We start from the raw sequence: 21,858 nt of genomic DNA, 5'->3' as shown, positions 1-21,858 counted from the left end.
TGAGGAACTGTCATTCTTCTGAAAATTTTCTAAAACCCTGAGTCACCAATGGCCACCCTGTCCTAAAGAGACTCTGTGTGGAGTTTGGAATAGGAAGGCTAGGAGAATGTCAACTATATGAGTATCTGCTAAGCAATTTCATATATTTAACTGACTCAGACCTAATGTATTCTTGGTAAACTTTTTGACCCTCATCTTCAACATTTACTCTGGCTCTCTGTCAAAGTAGTAACACATTATTTCAGACCTGCGAGCCTGTAGAAATATGTAGTGCTGATCTGCCATACGGCAGGACAGTCCGAGGCTTCACAGGCACACGTGGAAAAATAAACTGTTTCTGAGCAGCACCAATTGGAAGCCTCCTAGTATAGAAAGAAACAGAAATAATAGAAGTTACAAAACTTGCTTTGGCTTTACCTATAAATCTTGTACTGCCTCCATCTGGTTGGCTACTATAGTTTTACTAAAATTTACGCATAGCCAAAACTGAAAAAATACAGTAGTTGTAAAAATGAATTAGCAGAAAAGCTTGATGAACCTAGTGGAACTGCATTTTGTTTTTATACTGTTCTTCGACATTTTATGTAATACAGAAGAGCAATCCATGAATCAATACAATTTTAACAATGCAAGGTATTTTTTTCAAACTTGTGATTCCGGAATTAGAAGACAGCAGTCATGTATTAATATCATCCAAGTTAAATGTTTCAACCGAGGGCTTAAATACTCAACTGCTTCCATTTCCAATAGAGGAATTGGAAGTTGTATATAAAGTCCATTCTTTGGGTGACCTTTCGAATGCAAAAGTTTTTATAGTACTTACTTGCATTAGTTTCCTCCATAAAAATGGTTTTACTTACCATTTGGGGAGTTGTTCTGAATATATTTCTTTCTCATCAGTATAAGGAATAGTCAACACACTTCTATTTATGGCATTTAAATAATTCTCAGCATGTTTCTGGTAGAGAGGGAAAAACCAAATTAAGATTATTAAAGGGGAGTAAGAAACACACAGCTGATTCACTTAGATCAATTAACTTGACATTCTGGCTCTTGTACTTATTTAAAAAGGAATGACAGGTTGGACACTTATGGGTAATTGTAGCACATCCTGAATAACTTTACAAGCTATAAGGCTTGTTGACTCTGACCATCCAAAAAGTGCAATCATGGCTTTGAAATACAGTTCAGTGCCAAAATAAAATACAGATGGAAGCAACTATTTAGACCCATGTATTTACATTGAACTAGTGATACACACTTCACTACCAGCAAGTACTTCCTGCTCTGTTTGAATAGTGGGTGTACTTACTCTAAGCCCAATTTCAGTTCTTTCAATGGCTGTTTCAAGAACATGAACATCCACACCCTCTCCATTTTGTTCACGGTTGATGCTTGTCAATTTGTCCTTAAGGTGGTGAAGGTCGTCTTGAACCTACAAAATCATGTTGTTATACCAGTAATCCGTAACACCATAACGTGTGTGTGAACTTCACATGGTTTCACTTCCTAAATAGAAGACGCAAATATTCTGAGCCTCTTCAGCCTTACAGTTTTACAGGAGATACAGTGAAATCTTGCCAAGGACTTCTGAAACTCACAGCTAGTGCAAAAGCATGGACAACATCTTACAATGCCACCAGAGAGAAAGAGCTTCAGAAGCGAGGACCTGCTACCAACGGGACCCTGACTCCATTCCCTTCAAACATCACTCTTGGCACAGACCTGGAGGCATGCAAGTGCTGCAAAAAGTCTCAAAGGCAGAGGCAATCACTGAAGAAGTTTACAGCAACATCACACAAGTCTTTGTCACTGATCATTAGGGAGAAAAAAAAACGATTAAAAATGTAACCGTTTAACTGTCAAAAATCCTAGCAGTTACATGCACCACTCCTGGGGAGGCTTCGCTGAAGTCTCTGCAGTATAACTTTATACTGCAGAGCCCAGTGTCTCTCTGGAGTAAGGTTGGCAATTGGGAGCAGATATACACTGTGAGCCAGCTTATAAAATGGCTGAGGGCTCTGCTTCTGGGGAGCTAGCTTTGCTGCAGGCTCTACAGCAGTGTTTCCCAAATGATGTTCTGTGGAATCCTGGGGTTCCACAAAGTGAAAATAAGGGTTCAGTGAGAAATTTCCATTACAATATCATTTTATGACTAAAAAATAATAACATTTATTAATGTTAATTTTGTTTTTAAATACGTTCAATTAAACTAAATGTTGATCTCATGATCTTGTTTAGCATTGCATATTATTATCCTTACTTATTTGTGGTCTACTTTTTCAGCTCAATATGAGAGACTGTTATTAAGGGTTCCACAAAATTCTTTCAAGTTTAAAAGGGTTCCGTGGCCAAATAAAATTGGGAAACACTGCTCTGCAATATAACTTTATGCTGCAGAGCCCACAGTGCTGGGTGACAGCTGGCTCCCCAAGAGTGGAAGCCAGCAGGTAAACTGTAAGGGAAACAGCTTAAATGGTTACATTTTCACATACCTATTGATTATCATTATTTGTACTGTGGTAACACTCAAAGAACCCAGCTAGACTCAAGGTCCCATTATGTACTAACATTTAGGAAGAGAGTCTTTGTCCAAATTTATAAATCTAAGGAGACAAGACAAATAATAATTACACTATAACATAAAAGCAAAACATCAACTGTGTGTATGTATGTATATATATAAATAAAAGATTCTCCAGACCATCCACCTACCCCTCGTCTGTGTGCAAGTACCCCAGTCAACTTGCCGTGACACTTATGACTCACGGTGCTTTCCTTTCACACTGGCTACCTACATAAATAGAATCTTAATCGTGAAGGAGGGAAAAAAAATCCCTTGTATTTTACATGCTGGAAAGCAGCTCCAGGCTACATTTCCTACCCCTCATGACAAGGGGTAGGGGCAATTTCAAGGATAACAATTTTCCTCATTCCCTATGGGTCACAGACCCCCCCCCCCCACCTTTCCTCCTTTATTAATAACAGGGCCCGCATCCCCTCTTCTGAAATCTGGTTAACCAGCCCTTTAAATTTCACTTAGAAGCTGACTGCTAGCCAGTGCAGCCACCATGGATGAGTGTATTTCATTTTTTTTATCCTTCTAACAATAGAAAATAAGCAACACAAAGAGAAAAATAACTCCTAAGGGACTGTATTGGACCAAAGTAATTAGAAACAGAAAATACCAATTAAATCAACTCGTTCCCTCTACATGGACAGGGTACCATCTCCATACTGAGTTAGGACTTTTGAGTTCTAAGTCAGCAAGCACCAGTTCAGATAATGTTCCTAAACCTGGCCCCACAGGCAACCACATCCCATCACAGACGGTTTGAAATACTAGCATATTTTCTGCTTGTATTCCTGTGCTACACAGTTTAGAATACAAGTGAGTTTCTGAAGTAATTATAATTTGAATCCTCTGGGGTTCAGATTGGCTTCATATTACAGGTCCTTACCTCCTGTTCAAATCATCGTCCACTATGCCATTAATTATTTCCATAAACACATCATTTGTGAACACATTCCCTACTGTCTTCCCTCCCCATGCCCAGCCATTACAGGAGATCAGGTTGGGAAAGAGATGACATGGATAAGTTTGTAAACTAGCTCTTGTACCTTTTAGTCCCAAATCCAATTAATCAGTTTTGCAGGGGGGTCCAGGTTTGATTGAATATGACTCACCAACAATATTCCCAGTGCTACCATCAACTAGGAGGTAGTTAGGCTGATAATCTTTTTGCGCTGCCTTTCATTCATCTGCATACTTTGCATAGCCTACAGAAGTTTTCAACTGATTTCAATTTGGGTAGATTATGCCCTCAGTCTGTAAAGTCTTTGAAATCCGTGGATGAAATGTGTTATCCAAACATTAAACTCTATGACAACCTAAATTATAGAGAACTGTTACCACTTATACCTTGTAGAAAGTTATTAGAAATAACAGTTTGCTACATCTCACTTTATGCTTAGTTTGAGTATATTGCATAGTGAAGGGGATACTAGCTCTTGGGTACAAGGAGAAAGTGATTCCATAGTTCCCAGATGCTTGGAGACAGAAAAAACAAGATTATGGTTCAAATATCAACTGAAAGGCATGCTCCTCTATGTTTCGCCACAAGAGAAATGCAGCCACAGTGCTTCTCTGGGCCGTTTTCAGAACTTAATCTCTCTCCTGCTGAAATAACAGACTCCCATCAATTTTAAGGGAAGCTGGATCCACGCCTTAATCAATTAAAAAAACACAAAGCCTATCCTCAGCTCAACTCATTCCATTCTACCATGCAAAGAAACTAGAGAATAGTATGTATTGACTTAAAACCACATAACACAGCCCATTCCCAAGCTTTTGGCCGTGATGTTATGTGTTCATCCACCTCCTCCCACTGTCTTCTGTTCAACGGTGGGCAAGTTAACACACCAGGGAGTCTCAGCAGCTCCTCAGCACAGTGTTACCATCCACCTTGCTCGCAGACACCTAGCCACAAAGCAGGGATGGGAACGGGAACCTTTTTTGGGTTGGGGGGCCACTGACACACAGGAAAATTAGTCAGAAGCCAGACAAAAGTTGGAAGAAAAAAAGTGGTCAGCACCCCCCCCCCGAAAAACAAAGCCCCCACTCCTCACTGAGGTGACCCTTGATAAGCAGACATTCCCCATATTCCCCTCGCACACCAGAGCCTGGGGGGGAGGGTTGGGATAGCAGATTTTTTTGGCCCCTCCAAGCTCAGGTGAGGGGCGAAAAATGGGGATTCAATGTGTGGGAGGGGCTGTCGGAACGCAGATTTGGGGTGCAGCGTCTGAACGGGGGTAGGGTGCAGCAGCGGGGTTGGGGGAGCCCTTTATCCAGCGCAGCTTCCCGGGACGCACATGGCTCCCCCCAGCAAGGGGCTAGCGGGGTTCTCCAGGCCGGGGGGGAGGGGCAGAGATGCTGCGGGCGGGGGGGCTCTAAGGCGCAGGCGCCCCACCCCTGGCCTCCCCATTCACCTGCCATGGGCGCTACCGGCCCGGCCCCCCCGCACAGGGTCCCCCTCGCTCCCGCCCCAGGGGTGCCCCCGGACCAGCCGCCCGACTGGGGGGGGGGCCGCAAGGGCTCATGGGAGGGGCAGTTGACCCCCACGCGACGGGGGGGGGCCGCAAGGGCTCATGGGAGGGGCAGTTGAACCCCACGCGGGGGGGGGGGCGACTGGCCAGTTTTGACCTACCTGGGCCAAAATGGCTCCGACTTGCTCCCCCGGCCCGACGGTCCCATCCATGGCGGCGCCCGGGGCTGCGGCTTCCGCGGGCTTCGGTGCGGGCACGAAGTTGCACGTGACCGTTCCCTAGCAACAGGACGCGCTGGCCGGACCGTACCATCCGCTGCCGGCGGAGGGGAGGAAGGGACATTCCGTAGGAACTGTGGCGACTTCCCCCTTCTTTTGGGCCCCGCCCCCCTGAGAGCTGCCCCCGCCAGCAATACCCTAGCCCACCGAGCAGGGGCGGGTCATTCACTGCGATAAACCTGCCGCTGGCCCGGCCCTGGACGCTACCATTCACCAGGCCGGAAGGGGCGTGGCTCTGGGCGGAAGCGGAAGCACCGGGCGGAGCAATGGCGGTGGCGGTTCCCTGTGCGCTGATAACCAGCTGCGCTGCCGACTTCGCTGGGGAGGAGCTGGTCAAAAGTGAGTCTCTGTTCGGCGGCCGGGGCGCGGCCCCGCCTCATTCCTCCCGGCTGGGGGCGCCTCGCTGGGCCCCAGCTGCCGCCCGGTCCTTGGCGCCTACCCCGGGAGTGGGCCTGGCTCGGGGCCGCTCCCCGCCCGGCGCTTTCCGTCCGGGGGGCGGGGCATCTGCGGCCGGGTGGGACTCGGGAGGGAAGGGTGAGGATTGGGCCACAAGAAATCTGCTGAGGTTCAACAAGGACAAGTGCAGAGTCCTGCCCTTGGGATGGAAGAATCCCAAGTATTGTTACAAGCTGGGGACCAACCAGTTAAGTAGCAGTTCTGCAGAAAAGGACCTGGGGGTTACAGTGGATGAGAAGCTGGATAAGAGTCAGTGCGCCCTTGTAGCCAGGCAGGCTAATGGCATATTAGGTTGCATTAAGAGGAGCATTGCCAGCAGATCCAGAGATGTCATTATTCCTCTTTATTCGGCTCTGGTGAGGCCGCATCTGGAGTATTGTGTCCAGTTCTGGCCCCCCCCCCACACACACACACACACACACTACAAAAAGGATGTGGACGCATTGGAGAGGGGCCAGCGGAGGGCAACCAAAATGATTAGGGGGCTGGAGCATATGACTTATGAGGAGAGGCTGAGGGAGTTGGGTCTGTTTAGTCTGCAGAAGCAAAGAGTGAAGGGGGGTTTGAGAGCAGCCTTCCACTTCCTGAAGGGAGGTTCCAAAGAGGATGGAGAGAGGCTGTTCTCAGTAGTGACAGATGCAGAACAAGGAGCAATGGTCTCAAGTTGTGTTGGGAGAGGTCCAGGTTGGATATTAGGAAAAACTAGTTCACTAGGAGGGTGGTGAAGCACTGGAATGGGTTACCTAGGGAAGTAGTGGAGTCTCCATCCCTAGAGGTGTTTAAGTCTCGGTTTGACAAAGCCCTGGCTGGGTTGATTTAGTTGGAATTGGTCCTGCCTAGAGCAGGGGGCTGGACTTGATGATCTTCTGAGGTCTCTTCCAGTTCTATGATTCTATGATTGGGGGTGTCCCTGCCCCTAGCTCCTGGGGAGTCAGCTGCTGCCCCCACGCTATGGACTCTGCAATATAAGGCTCCCCAGGAGTGGGGCTGGCAGAGCCTGGAGAGTTTTGCCAGCCTCGCTCCCTGGGATTTACCCTACTCACAATAGGGAGCCGGCTACCCCCGCTGTGGGTACTGCAATACAAAAGCCTGCAGCATGGGGTGGCCAGCCAGCTCCCCAGGAGCAGGCCTGGGAACTGGCTTACATGTTGCCGACTTTCATACTGCAGAGCCCATGGGGTGGCAGAGGAGTGGAGCTGGCAGTGCTTTCCCAGCCCTGCTCCTGGGATGCCAGCCGTGCTCCCATCAGGGTGCTGGCTGCTCTATCCTGTGGGCTCTGCAGCATGGGGCTCTCTGAGAGCTGGCTGCTCTGTGGCATTTTAACTGTAATGGAAACTGATGATGCTTATTGGTTAAATGGCTAAAGTCTTCCATCCTAATTGCAATAATTGTGAATAATAATAGTGTTATGTTTGTGAATTTTTCCACTGGATAGGGGCATGTTAAGCATCTTCTAGTGTTCTTCAGTCAAGCATTGTAACCTTTGCATGATGGCTTTAGTCACAGTAGTCCAGGAAATGTCTGAGTTTTTGTGGTTTAAGCATAGTATTGACAGTAGATGCTGTCAGAATTAAAACTCTCCTTGGAATCTCATAGATGTTAAAAGGGTAGGATTTTTACCTTTCAACCTTCATGTGAGTGCCCTCTAGGCCAATGAGGAGTTCTCTCTGGCAAATCCCAGAGCCATGAGACAAGTTATCACAATCTTTCACACTAATTAGCCTGTTCCTAAACCAAATTATTTTACCTTTGAAGTTTGATAATCTCTTGGGGTTAAGATTTACAAAAGAAACAACCAGTAGTCAGAAACAGATAAAATTTACAGAGAATAATCTGAGTGAACCACAAATTCCAAAATCTGATATTGTGAGCTTCCATGAAGTACCTTTAGAAAAATACATTTGTGTTTAGCTGATAATCTCAGGTAATTCTCAGATCAAATTCTGTAGGAGGGGAGAAGAAATCACAACTCTCCAGCAGTCTGCTATTTTCAAAGGCTGCAGTGTAGCTGATGATACCCTTTTTAGATAGGGTCTGCTTTTTAACAATTGACTTTCTGCTGTATAGAACTCTAACTCATGGATTTTGGTTTTACTGAAAAAAACCAAAAACCTAAGGATGGGAAAAAATAATCTTCCCACTGCTTTTCTCCCATCACTCAAATATTTCCATGTAATCTTATATTGCACTTGGCCCACATTAAATCTGTGGCTTGCCAGAAGTGCTTTTGACTTCTTTGGAGATAAGGATAGCATTTATATGCCCTGAAAAAGTGATTTGGATTGCATGCTTGGCAGTAAGGAAAATTTGTAATGATTTTCAGTGTATTGAGCTTATTTAACTTTTTGAATAACATGACTCCAGTGATTGGTAATCTATTCAGGACATTGGACACTAATGGTTCTGCAGATATTGTCGTGGTTTATCATTCTATAAATGTTCAACATTGAGCTCAGCTGTGGGTCCTAAAGAGTGGTCCCAAACTGGCAGAAAAGTTACATGCATAACACCTAAAAGGTACCAAGGCACATAACAAATTAAATAACTTTGTTAAAAATACTTACAACTTTAGGTGTGACTTGAGTAGCAATACAGATATTTAAGTACAGGCTATTGCATCAAAGCACCTGGCCAACTTTAATGTTGTAACTTAAAGCATGGAAGCTTTTCTGAGTCAGTCAGCATGTGTGTTCAGCACCAGGAGAGAACTGTGGGAAATCTGGGAAGTTCTATTGTTGCTGCTTGTTTGAGAGAGAGTTGTTGGGAATTGCAGGGAATTCTGTGTTCATATAATCTGTTTTCTGAGGAAGCAAAAGACGCTAATACACGGTGGTTATATCTTGATTACATGATTATGCAAATTAGGTTTGGGAGTATTTTTTTGTTTGAGATCTACGAAAGTCAAACTAAGTGACTCAAACTAGATCTTTTTAAAAAAATTGTAACCACTTTGAAACATTCACTGAAGCATTTGAAACACCCACTGCTTCTTAGTCTTATTTTGCACCATCAAATCAAGTTGTTCACAGCATTTATGGCAGTTCACAGAAAGAGACTGATTAGAGATAATAAAATAGGGACAGGTATTTTGTTATAAAAGCCCTTACATTTCTGATGTGTACAAAAATCACATGATCTAATTGGAATAGTGGAATAAATTGGTATCCAGATGACGACTGGATGGCTGCCATTCTTTAGACTGAGAGGATACTAGTGAGTGGGATGAAAACACTGGTAGAGTGTGGGCTTTCTGAACCAGTTTAACCAAAGGTCTGACTTAAAATTGATTTAGTTAAATCAGTGCACCTCACTTATGTACACAGCATCTAATAGTGGCAGTCTTGCCAAGTGGCAGAGCTATTTATTACACAGACACCATGGTCCTGGAGGCCCACGTAGCATATCTTTGTTGCATCTGAAAGGAAAGGCTCAGATTTAGGGACCTTATCCCTGTTATCCATGACTTTTTTTACTTTGAGATTGCATTATTGTTGTGCCCTTTTAAGGGCTGAGCATCAAAACCACTTGGCAGCTGAAACTAAAGCAGAACATGGTGCCCTCTTATTAAACGAAGTCCCCTACCATGAACAAACTCTGAAGTGTTATAGCATCAGCACTGACTTCTACGAGGGTTCTAGGTCAAAATCAAAATATTGGTTAAAACCCAGTAAAGTCCTAAAGAGGATGTTACCACTGTATTAGGGCAGTGGCTCCCAACTGCTGGTCCAGAGACTGGTGATGGGCTGTGACCCCCTGCCTTCTGGGCTGTGGCATGCTGCTGGGCCATGTCCCCAGGTTGGCTCTGCTAGGGAGCAAAGCAGTGTTCTCTCGCATGATGCAGGTGCACACCTGAGTGCCAAGAATTTGAAGCCTGCCTGGCTGCTCTGGGGCAGGGCAGCATAGTGAGCGCCCTGGCCCTAGCTTCAGCCCTTCCCCAGGGCTGCAGCTGTGAGGCAAACTGTGGCTGCTCCAGTGGCCCCAGTCAGGGCTGGAGCCATGTGTTGGGTGGCAGCTGCTCTGGTGGCCCCAGCCACAGCTGGAGCTGCAGGGAAGTGAGAGGTGACCTGAGGTCCACGCGTAGGGAGAGCTTCCACAGGATGAACCTCCAGTGCCAAGGAGGAGGCTGGAGCCACATCAGTGGCCCTGCACATACCGAGCGTGGATCCCACCCTGCCAGGCTGCATCTTGAAGGGGTGACTGGCCTCCCCAGTCTCTGTCTGCCCTGCCCTGGCCAATGGGAAGCCAGGGTGCCATGGAGTCCGACCTGTGCCAAGAGTCTTGGTGGTGCGATTCTCCCATGCAGCACTGCTGCTGAGGACCACAGCTGGGTACACACCGAGCTGTTAATCCCTGTGCAACTGCCCCCCAGGTGCTGGGATATGCCACTTTCTGCCCAAGTCCCTGTGTGGGTCACTCTGAGCAGCCTCCTTCCCTCTCCCAGCTCTCTGTCTGACCCTTGGGCTACTGAACTGGTGGTTGTCTTAAGAGATGGGAGAGGGGGCTCTAGGAGGCAGGGGAATGGACACTGGGGGGCACTGGGGTGTCCAGGTGGGGATCTGGCACTGGGGGGCTAGTAGTGGGAGGGCTATGGGGCAGGGCTGGCACTGGGGGACTATGGTTTAATCATTTAACTGCTGAAAGTGGGGGCTGGCAGGGGAACTGGTCCAGCCCCACTGGGTTGGAATGGTCCCCTGCCTGGTATGGCCAGACTGATGGGGCTCAAAACTGATGCGGTGCAACAAGGACAAGTGCAGAGTCCTGCCCTTGGGATGGAAGAATCCCAAGCATTGGTACAGCCTAGGGACCAACCAGCTAAGTAGTAGTTCTGCAGAAAAGGACCTGGGGATTACAGTGGATGAGAAGCTGAGTATGAGTCAACAGTGTGCCCTTGTAGCCAAGAAGGCTAATGGCATATTAGGTTGCATTAAGAGGAGCATTGCCAGCAGATCCAGAGATGTCATTATTCCTCTTTATTCGGCTCTGGTGAGGCCACATCTGGAGTACTGTGTCCAGTTCTGGGCCCTCCACTACAAAAAGGATGTGGAAGCATTGGAGAGGGTCCAGCAGAGGGCAACCAAAATGATTAGGGGACTAGAGCATATGACCTATGAGGAGAGGCTGAGGGAGTTGCGTCTGTTTAGTCTGCAGAAGAGAAGAGTGAGAGGAGATTTGAGAGCAGCCTTCAGCTTCCTGAAGGGAGGTTCCAAAGAGGATGGAGAGAGGCTGTTCTCAGTAGTGACAGATGGCAGAACAAGGAGCAATGGTCTCAAGTTGTGGTGGGAGAGGTCCAGGTTGGATATTAGGAAAAATTATGTCACTAGGAGAGTGGTGAAACACTGGAAAGGGTTACCTAGGGAAGTAGCGGAGTCTCCATCCCCAGAGGTGTTCAGATGTGAGCTTGACAAAGCCCAGGCTGGGTTGATCTAGTTGGGATTGGTCCTGCCTAGAGCAGGGGGCTGGACTTGAGTCCTGTGGCACCTTATAGACTAACTGAAGTGTTGGAGCATAAGCTTTCGTGGGCAAAGACCCACTTCGTCAGATGCATGTAGTGGAAATTTCCAGAGGCAGGTATAAATATGCAGGCCAGAATCAGGCTGGAGATAATGAGGTGGATCCAATCAAGGAGGATGAGGCCCACTTCTAGTAGCTGATGTGGAGGTGTGAATTCCAAGAGAGAAGCTGCTTTTGTAGTTAGCGAGCCTTTCATAGTCTTTGTTTAGTCTCCTTGCCGCTTCTGCAGATTCAGACTAACACAGCTACCCCTCTGATACTAGATACATTTAGTTATCTGAAACAGCCTTGCAAAATCATGAGATTACCCCTCCAAACGCTGTCTACTCACTCAAGAAAAACCTTAAAGACCTTGGTGGATCGGTTAAGTAGCTGTACAGCTAATCACTAGTGCTTGCTGGTTTTCTCCCTCATTTAGTAAAGAGATTTTTTTTCAATGTATTCCTGACAAGTTTTTATTTCCTATATAACTTTCAGGGGGTATTTCTTATATTTGCTTTCCACCAGGTGGCTCTCAAGACACAGAATACATTAACTCTGAGTAGAATACCTACTAGAATAGAGACTTGATAGCTCTGTTCTTTAAAGCATTTTAAATTAAGTTTTAGTCAATGTTAAAATTGTGGAGCACTCAGAAAAAGAAAATCAAGAATGCTTTACTGTAATGTTTGGGAGAAAAAAGCTGCAACTAGGGATTTGCAGTGGTTTTTAAAAGCACGCCAGTGGTACTAAATATCAGGTATTTCAGGGGTGCTAAAGTTTTACTTATTTGTTTTCTCATAGTTGTAATAGAGAAGTAAATTTTGAGGAGGGAAACTAGATGGACAGAACTTCAACTCTGGTCACTTTTGTCTTTTAAATATGCATAGTCAACTCATTGTGGAAGTTCTAATGTGCTTTAGACTGTCAATTCCATACATTCGCTGCCTTTCATGTTTGGAATATCTGTTGATTTTTTTTTTGTGCTTTAAAAACAGAATGAATACAATATGCCACCTATACTCTTGAATTTGGTGCTGCCTTCCTTTTCCTTCTCATGAATCTTACTGAGTTTCATTTATACTCCCTTGTAACAAGACCAACGACAGTGAAGTTTGAAAGACAGTAAGTTTAACTTGAGAAGGAATATGCTGTACCTGACTGTCAGAGTCCAAGATCTTAGCAGTATTTTAAAAAAGAACTGGATATTTGTTTGGGCAATGAGAACACAACAGAATTTTATATATTAAAAGTAAATCATTCCTGCCTCAAAGCATAAGACAATCCATAAGACAAAGCATAAGACTAATTGCCTGGGAAAGACCATTCCCCTATTAATAGTTTGCATAGGATGAAGTTTAATAAGGACAAATGCAAAGTACTCCAGTTAGGAACAATCCGCTTCACACGTACAGAATGGGAAGTGACTCTCTAGGAAGGAGCCCTGCAGAAAAGTATCTAAGGGCCATAGTGGACCACAAGCTATATATGAGTCAACAGTGTGATACTGTTAAGAAAAAAAGCAAACATGATTCTGGGAGGCATTAATAAGTGTGTTGTGAGCAAGACACAAGAACTCTACTCTGCACTGATTAGGCCTCCATTGGAGTATTGTGTCCAGTTCTGGGCACCACATTTCAAGAAGGATGTGGAGAAATTGGAAAAGATCCAGAGAAGAGCAGCAAAAATGAATCAAGGTCTAGAAAACAGGAGCTATGAGGGAAGACTGAAGGAATTGGGCTTGTTTAGTTTGGAAAAGAGAAGATTGAGAGGGGACATGATAGCAGTTTTCAGATATCTAAAAGGGTGTCACAGGCAGGAGGGAGAAAAATTGTTCTCCTTGGCCTGTGAGGCTAGGACAAGAAGCAATGGGCTTAAACTGCAGCAAGGGAGGTTTAGGTTAGGCATTAGGAAAAACTTCCTAACTGTCAGGGTAGTTAAACACTGGAATAAATTGCCTAGGGGTTTGTGGAATCTCCATCACTGGAGATATTGAAGAGCAGGTTGGACAGACATCTGTCTCGGATGATCTAGATGGTGCTTGGTCGTGCCATAAGGGAAGGGACTGGTCTTGATAATCTCTTGACGTCCCTTCCAGTTCTAGTATTCTATAACTTATAAGTATTAGGAAGCTTTTTGTGTCTTGCTCTGGACCATGGTGATACACCCTTGGAAATGTAGGATTTTCAACTCTCAATAACTTCAGTCCTTGATGAGTTGAAAGGGACTGCTTTTGAACCAATCAGAAATGCCATGTCATTTACAGTGCTCTTAGCATTTCCTGCACCTTGGGCCAGTCCATTTATCTCTTGTAGTGATTTTTAGAGCAAAAGAGTTTAAACATTAATGTTTCTCCTAAAGGTGAAGCCTTCTTTAAAAATGTCATATTTGTATATAGTAGTAGATGTAGCAGTGTTAGTCTGGTCTTGCTGAAACAAAAGACAGGACTATGCAGCACTTTAAAGACGAACAGTGCTATATTTGTATATGTGACTCTGTGAGCAGTCTCTCTTTGGAGCAGGAACTGTCCTATATATTCAGTTTCTCCCCTGGGCCCTGAACCATTTGGATCTGGGTACTACAGTAATCTCAGTACTACAGTAATCTCTACAGTACTACAGTACTACAGTAATCTCAGCTCCATGATGAGGACAGCAGTGAAGTCGGTCCAATAAGTCTGCCTGCTGTTGTGGTGACTGAGTGAGTCAGCTGGCTTTCTAGACTCGCTAGATGTTAAACCAATGACCTTCTTGATGGTTGGGAAGATCAAACATGAAAATGACTCTCTCTAAAGACATACATTTACCAAGATATGTGCTCTTGCCATGAGATAAGTTTTCAGGAAATGCTTGCATTTGGTCAAAACAAACCAGATTTTGAATAGTGATAGAAATGTAGCCGTGTTAGTCTGGTGTAGCTGAATCAAAAAACAGGACTATGTAGCACTTTAAAGACTAACAAGATGGTTTATTAGGTGATGAGCTTTCGTGGGCCAGACCCACTTCCTCAGATCAAAAATGTTTTTTATCCTAAAAAAATATTTTCTAGAACGCAGTATGGAAAGCTTTCATTATAGCTGAGAACCTGGTTTTGCATTAAAATACAAACTGTCTTCTATTTTTGGGAAGAAAATTCATGGAAACATAGTACTGTATATACAGTCTATGGTGCAGTAGCGTTCTGGACAATTCTTAATTTGTCTACACAGTTTATTTCAGTTTATCCTCATATGGCCTCTGTTTGTACAGTAGAAACAGAAGGCAACAGACTTAAACATCTTGGTATTAGTAGTGAATTTTGGTGAAAAATATAACTAGTGGGTAATGGCAAATCTATTGAAGCTGTCAAAAAAAATATCCAAGCTGCACTTAATTTTGTCAGGAGGAGTAATATATAGAGATGGGTCATTAAGGTTGTTCTGTAGAAATGTAGTAACTATCTCCCACCCCTAATTACTTTTATAGGAAGTCATAAGTATATGGTCTAGCTCAAGTTAAAGTTATAGAATTTTAAGGTATCTTTAGTGTTTGAGTTTAGTTTTGTGTTCAACTGTTTTGATTCCATATGGTTCTTGGGGAGAAATTCCACATTATTATTAGCAAAATCATTGTTTGGATGAGATGTCTATAATCAGAAGCAGAATAGGATGAAAAGTTGCATAAAAGAGCAAAACAAAAAAGCTAAAAGGGGTTATGTTTTTTTCTAAAACATTCTTGAATACTCTTAGAGGGTTAAACTTTGCCTGTACTGTTTTGTAAACATTTTAAATTTCTTATGGAGGGAGCTGATGTGAAGGGTCTTTCACAGTGAAGTTTGGTGAGTTATTTTTAAACATACCCACTTCCTTTTTGCATGCCTCTGTATAATTCTTAGTGAGTTGGTTAACTTAAAAAGCGGGGGGGGGGGGAAGCTTCCAATAAAGACCTTCTTTCCGTGTTCTGTTTTATTCCTGATGGGGCATTCAATCAAGTTGTAATGTTGATGTTGTGAATTTATAGTAATTTTAATGGCAACAGACTGTCAAACAGTTTTAGCTTTATTAAAGGATGAAGTAGAGGGAGAAGCAGGGCAAAGATAAGGCCTGTCAGACACGCGTTTTCAACAGCAATAGCAAATTTTTACTTAATGGTCATTTTTTCCCTATGGTTTCCAGGTGCTTTTGGGGAGGGGGTGGCTTTAACATAACTTAATTAACTAGCTTCCATTAGTACTGGCCAGCAAGTCTAAAAATTTAGTTCTGAGAACTTTCACAAGGCAGACTAAAATGCTAAAACATGCTTTATGTGGGAATGAAAAGCACCAAAACCCGATACAGTATAGCTACTTCTAGGCCAGGTTAATAAATTATCTTTTATCTGCATTTGAAACAGCGCACCACATGTACCGGCCCAGTAGGGGAAAAAAACTGGTATTCATGAATTTCGAAATGCTTCATTGCTTGTTTGATTTTTTTACTTGCCAAGAGTCCCAGGATTTTTCAAATAATATCTTAACTGCTTTGACTTTGCAGCAGAATATAGAATTGCAGTATTAGCAGTTTATTAGTGAACTGTTTGTGTAGTAGGAATTGGCATTATTATATACAGCACTTTGTTAGTACCCTGAGCATCAAATTCATGCAAATGGTAGTAATTTGCCATTGTACTTAAATCTGGCTGTGGCAGATTAATATTACAACTGACAGACTTGCCAGGCCCCTGGGCAAGCTGGGGGGAGCTGGAAGGGCCAGGGCTTGGGGCTAGCCTCCCCACTGCCAGCCTGTCAGTACCACCTGGACTGCGCAGCCAGGCTCCAGTGGCTATTTAAAGGGCCCAAACCCCAGCCACTGCTGCACAGAGACTGGGAGCCCTGGGCCCTTTTGAATTGCTAGGTCTGGGGTAGTTGCCCTCTTTACCCACCCTGTCAGCGGGCCTGATTACAACCCCACACTTGACACTAGAAACAAGTATTTGTTTTGGCATGCAAGGGGACGTTTTAAAGCTACCTTTCTCCTAAATTAAACTGATGTGTGACTCAGTGAGCAGCTCTGTGGATTTTGGAAGGAGAAGTCACCCTTGAAGAGTTTCTCTGTTCCTGAATGCTAAGGGCAATCTGTTAAAGGGATTTCTGAAGGCTGTGTAATCCAAATTACTTGAGGAGGGTTAGAACTGAAAATATGCGATGTGTGTTTAAAACAGACTAAAAAGTAGTCCTGTTCTGCTAGCCTGTCTAGACTAGAGACTTTGGTGTTTGCATCATAGCAACTGATGGCCTCACAAACACAGAGTTCTTTTTTCAGTGTCTGTAAGCCTGTAAAATGGTGCAGGGTAAATACTGGATGCGGCACACAGCTTTTGGCAGATAACTATGGGAAGAAATTTCTCAGATGCTGTTGAAGATTAAAGATAAACAGTATACACTAGATTTAAAGATCTTCCTGATTTTTGGATTTTAAGTGTTTGGGGCTTAAAAATTATTTTAAAAGTGTTAAAAATTACATATGAATCCAGATTAAGGATGTTAGGAGGCGTGTAATCGGGTAATCATGTATCAACTACACGATTAGTCGGTATGGGAAGGCGCTACCCCTGCTGCAGCTCTGCAGTTTAATTGTATTAAGAGCCGGGTACGCAGGACCTAGCCAGCAGGCCTTCATCGACACTGCATCATCATCAGCTGTGCTGTGCTGCAGCTGCACACTGGCCTCTGATACCGGTTAGCTGCACAGAGACCTTGCTTTGTCCCGCACCTGTTCAACAGGGACAGTTGGTGACAGGGCAGACTGGGTTGGCGACAAAGGACTGGCTGGGGATCATAGCAGATATCCAGAGTGTTTCTGCTGTAACATTCTGGCATAACAGATGGGACCATAATGGGGGATGTGAGGGCAGGTGTATAGCAGTTGTCTTAAAAAGGCCATTGTGCAGTGAGTAGGGATGTAATAGTGTTGCTGTTTAAATGATTGAGCAACCGCTTATCGGTTAATGCTATCGACTACATGCATTCTTCTCCCCCCTTCTCCCCTCTCCCCCCCCCGCACACACCAAAACCAGTACATTTTTTAGAGGGCAGGCAGGCAGCCCAACTCAGTCCCAGCTCATGCCAGGTCTGAGGGCTATTCCCACTGCAGCTCTGCTCCTAAAATAATTTGAATGCAGAGTCGCAGCAGCGGTAGCTCCCAGGACCTGGGATTAAGGGTTAGCACTGCACTCATCGATTAATTGTGTATTTGACACAACTTTTGTTGACTACATGATTGATTAATTACACACTTCTTAACATCTATATCAGTTACTGGCTCTGGCTGGTGTGTACTTTCTCCAGTAACTTGCCAGTGACAACCTCTCAACTGATAGGAGGAGGAGCAATATAGCTTAGAACTGTTGTTGTGTGACCATTGTTATGTGACAATCTACTTCATACTGGTACGCAGTACTCCACCAACAAATACAAGGTGCCAAGAGCTAAATTCCACAAAGCTGGACACAGGCACCCCATGACAAACCTGCCAGTTTGCTAAGAAGATGGTTGCATGTCTTGTCTTAGCTTCTGCCTCCTTCAGGTGGGCACAGTAACTCTGTTTGCAGTCTACGGTCACACCTAGATAGACCTATTCCACTTCGTGCTTTACCTTCTGACCATTCAGATAAACATTCAGTTCTCGGGTTTCACTGGTGAGATAAAGATAGAACAAACTGGAGATGGTTTTTGTGATGGCTGGCTGTCAGCGCCAAGTCCTGCAATAGTCAGCTAACTTTACCATGTCCTGGTTTCATATGGCATCAAGCTAATGAAATGTGCAGGCTGGTATACCGCAATAGATGCCATTTGTGTAAATAAACTGTTATAACTCCTTTGTTGGCAGGTCACTGATGTAAAGGTTGAACATGGTTGGAGAAAACAGAGGCCTGGGGTAACCCATTTCTCTGTCCTCTCCAAACACTCGTCTTCTCCCCCATACGAACTATGAACTGAGGATGTTAAGAAGCAGGTAATTGACTAATTGTGTAGTTGATACAATTTGTATCAACTACGCGATTAGTCCATAGGCATAGCTCCTGGACCTCGCCTTCCCTTGCTGGAGCTCTGCAGGTTAAATGTAGTAGGAGCCAGGTGCGCAGGCAGCTTGACTCCTCCTACGTTTAAACTGCAGAGCCGCAGCAGGGGTAGGTCCTGAACTACTGCCCCCACACCACAGAGACGGTGCTGGGGGGGAACTTCAACAATGTCTGTCACTCAAGATAGCAGGACCCATGATACCTTCACGAGCAGGCCACTGCTGTTAAATCAATGAACACAGCAGCTGTTTTCAAGTTTCTCTACTGTGCTCAGTGCAAGTACTTGGTTGCGTGTGCTATCGCCTCAGCAAAAGCCAGCTTGGTCAGGTCTTAAAATTCTCTCCATGTCGGGTGGCATGCGCTATAGGGCCAGTTCTGCTATAGTGAAAGGTTCACTGTAGCAAATCCCATTGTATAAACTATTTTCACTGTGCTATTCTTGCCAATGAGGCTTTTTCACCTCATGGGTTTTGCCCACAGAAGCTCACGATTCTCTATTTTTCATTTCCTCTGCTTCTTGTTTCCCACCCCTTTCCATTTTTTTCCCTTCTCTTCCCTCCCCCCTTATTTATTTTGGTTCTGCACATCCTAAACTCATAACTCCAGTCATCTGAAGAAGTGGATCTTGCCCACGAAAGCTCATGATACCATCTACATGTTTTGTTAGTCTATAAAGTGCAACCAGACCTTTTGTTGTTTAAGTTTATTCTGTACAGACTAACTTGGCTACCCCCTGAAGCTTCTCTATTTTTTCTGAGTCTCTAAGATACCACAGGACTACTCACTGTATTTAAACTATCCTCCCATATACAGTACATGGAATTCTGTCAGACTTCTTGAGCAGGAGACTAGGTTTTTGGAAGCAATGGGAGTTAGGCCCATAGGTGCTTTTGAAGATCCTACTTACAAAGCATTGATCCCTTAGGCACCTAAATACCTTTACAGATCTGATCCCGAGAACTGAAAGACTGCCTATTCCATTTCTAGTCCTTCTAGCATATTGATCTGTAGCTCTCTGACACTCACATTGTAGTCATGCAGTTCTAAAACTTTCAGGCATTATAATTTTGCCCAGTTTGATCCCAGTTGCACTATTTCAGTAACGTGTAGTTACAGTGCTTTGCGACTAATTATAATTTAACTCCACCAGGTGGCTGTCAAGCTATGTGATAGCCTAGGCCCTAGAGGCTACACAAATTGTATCGACTACACAATTAGCCAAATACCTGCTCCTTACACTAGCCTAAGTTGCCCATTGCTGGTCTAGGATATAGTAACATGTTGGGAAATGAGCTTTTGGAGTCAATACAACTACTGATGATTTTTTAATATCTATTCTGAATAAAGGTGGTATTACAGTCCAGCTAAATTTAGCCTTCTGTCTCATTTAGATGAACTGTACTCTAGGTATTGATTTACCATCTCATTATTCATTTCTCTGATTTTGTAGGTATCATTGGAACAGAAGACCTAGCTGCAGATGTGTCTACAAGCAGTGGGGTGAGATTTTACCCCTGGACAATAGACAATAAATATTATTCTGCTGATATTCACCTGTGTGTGGTGCCAAACAAATATCTTGTTACAGCAGAAATTGCTGAATCCGTCCAGGCGTTTGTGGTTTACTTCGACAGCACAACAGTAAGAATGTTTTTTTTGTTCCTGTATATTGCCTAGGGAGGTTGTGGAATCTCCATCACTGGAGCGATTAGGTTAGACAGACCTCTATCAGGGATGGTAGATGGTGCTAGGTCTTGCCGTGAGGGCAGGAGACTGGACTTGATGACCTCTGGACACCCTTCCGGTTCTAGTGTTCTGGCTGTAGGATTATCAGCTCATTCACAACTATAGTTGGGACTCTTGCTATAATTAAGTCATCTTTGTATTTCCCAGATCCTGTGTTGGTTCAGCTCTAGGCTGGTCCTGTAAAGTAAGTTTTTGAGCAGCCTTAAATTATACCTATTAACAATGGTCCTAGGAAACTCTTCTAGCAACTTGTGAATCCACTGTTCCTTTCCTTCACCATCTCCCCTTACACCAGAGCCAGGAAGAGAGGTAGCATAAGATCTGGAACTCCTGACCGTATGCAGTCAGACACTGCTGCTACGTTGGGGCCATTCGCCTCAGGCCAGTTATGCTGATTTTAGAGTTGTTTGTTAGCTGTGCAAAGCTGCTGTACCGCAGACAGTGATCAAGGCAGATATTTGTAATGATTTTCTTTCACTCCTCCCATTAAAATAAGAGACCCCACAAACACACACCCTCTTGCACACCAAGAACAAGAAAGGGCATTTTAAATCCTCTCTCCCTCCCTCCCCCCACCGAGGGACACCTTTCACCCTGTACTGCAAGGCTGGCCCCAGATAAACAAGAGCCACATCCCAGGGGGCTGGAACAGTTTGCATTGAGGGGATGCTGGGAGCCATTGAACCAGACTGTTAAAAATCTCCTCTATATTGGAAGCCTCTTCAAGCCAGGGGGTGCTGCAGAAACCCTCCTGCACCCCTCATTCCAGCATCTATGTAATTCATTAGCTTCAGGGAGGCATGAACTTTAAGCCTCATTGAAACTGTTAAATATTAAATTGCCTAACAAATATAATCTTGTGTAATCCAAGTCAGGAATGCACAGTTAATTTGCATATTGTGATATTTAAGAGTTGAACAAGTGAGATGTACTTAGACACCAGGGGACACAGGATATTTGCTTGTCCTGTTTTCTCGGGTTAAAAAAGCATAGTTTAATATATTATTATTGTGAACCTATACCAAGTGTACAACACAGATGTGCTGATGTTGCTGTTGGACCCTCTATCATATTGCCTCTATATAAATCCATGGTACACCCATGTCTTGAATACTGCCGACGGATGTGCTTGTGTGTGTGCACCCCCCCCACACACACCCCCGCAATTGGAAAAGGTCAGAAAAGGGCAACCAAAACGATTAGGGGTGTATGGAATGGCTTCTGCATGTGGAGTGATTCATAAGACTGGAACTTTTTCAGTTTAGAAAACAGTAAAGCTGTCCAGCGATTTAAAAAATGTAATCGTGTGTGCCTCCCCTTTCAAATGCCGCAGTGGCGTTTCAACGGGGCAGCACTGCATGGAGCCCAGGATCAGCTGGAGTGCCCAGCTGATCCCCGGCTCTGAGTTGCAAAGCCCCTTTGAAGTGCTGCTCCAGTGCTTCAGCGGAGCTTTGTAACAGCGGAGCCAGGGAACAGCTGATCCCCGGCTCTGCTTGTGCTGCCCAGTTGAAGTGCTGGAGCAGCACTTCAAAAGGGCAGTGTGGCATTAATGCATTAAAAAATGAACGTGTTAATCCTGTCCTGCGTTAATTGCAGGCATTAATGCAGGTCAATTGACAGCCCTAGAAAAGAGATGACTAACGAGTGATGTGATATAGAGGTCTATAAAATTCTGACTGGTGTGAAAAAAGTAAATAAGGAAGTGCTATTTATTCCTAACACAAGAACTTAGGAGGTCACCAAATGAAATCAATAGCAGGTTAAAAAAACAAAGTATTTTTTCACATGGTACACAGTCAGCCTTA

The 21,858-nt window shown here is 44.4% G+C and overlaps 2 protein-coding genes across 9 annotated transcripts in view; one reads left to right on the top strand and one right to left on the bottom strand.

Annotated features, from left to right (window-relative positions):
* IQCH (IQ motif containing H) overlaps positions 1-5,578 on the bottom strand; it is a 136,417-nt gene extending 130,839 nt beyond the window's left edge. For 4 of the 5 annotated variants that reach the window (XM_075896862.2, XM_089782088.1, XM_089782089.1 and 1 more), the window contains exons 1-4: positions 5,208-5,578; positions 1,313-1,435; positions 861-958; positions 248-362 (exon numbers count right to left, since the gene is read on the bottom strand). In XM_075896862.2, coding sequence (XP_075752977.2) covers positions 248-362; positions 861-958; positions 1,313-1,435; positions 5,208-5,258 — 387 coding nt within the window. In that variant the 5' untranslated portion in view covers positions 5,259-5,578. Of the gene's footprint in view, positions 1-247; positions 363-860; positions 959-1,312; positions 1,436-4,989; positions 5,131-5,207 lie in introns of those variants that run through there. The other variant, XM_089782090.1, reaches the window with a different exon arrangement.
* The window catches only part of AAGAB (alpha and gamma adaptin binding protein), a 33,759-nt gene continuing 17,436 nt past the window's right edge, over positions 5,536-21,858 (top strand). For 3 of the 4 annotated variants that reach the window (XM_089782091.1, XM_075896867.2, XM_075896866.2), the window contains exons 1-2: positions 5,536-5,663; positions 19,758-19,948. In XM_089782091.1, coding sequence (XP_089638217.1) covers positions 5,591-5,663; positions 19,758-19,948 — 264 coding nt within the window. In that variant the 5' untranslated portion in view covers positions 5,536-5,590. The remainder of the gene's footprint in view (positions 5,664-19,757; positions 19,949-21,858) is intronic. The other variant, XM_075896868.2, reaches the window with a different exon arrangement.

Source organism: Pelodiscus sinensis, chromosome 14, assembly GCF_052426305.1.
Source record: "Pelodiscus sinensis isolate ZL-2025 chromosome 14, ASM5242630v1, whole genome shotgun sequence".
Classification (NCBI taxonomy): domain Eukaryota; kingdom Metazoa; phylum Chordata; order Testudines; family Trionychidae; genus Pelodiscus; species Pelodiscus sinensis.
This window is presented reverse-complemented; position numbering and strand designations above follow the sequence as displayed.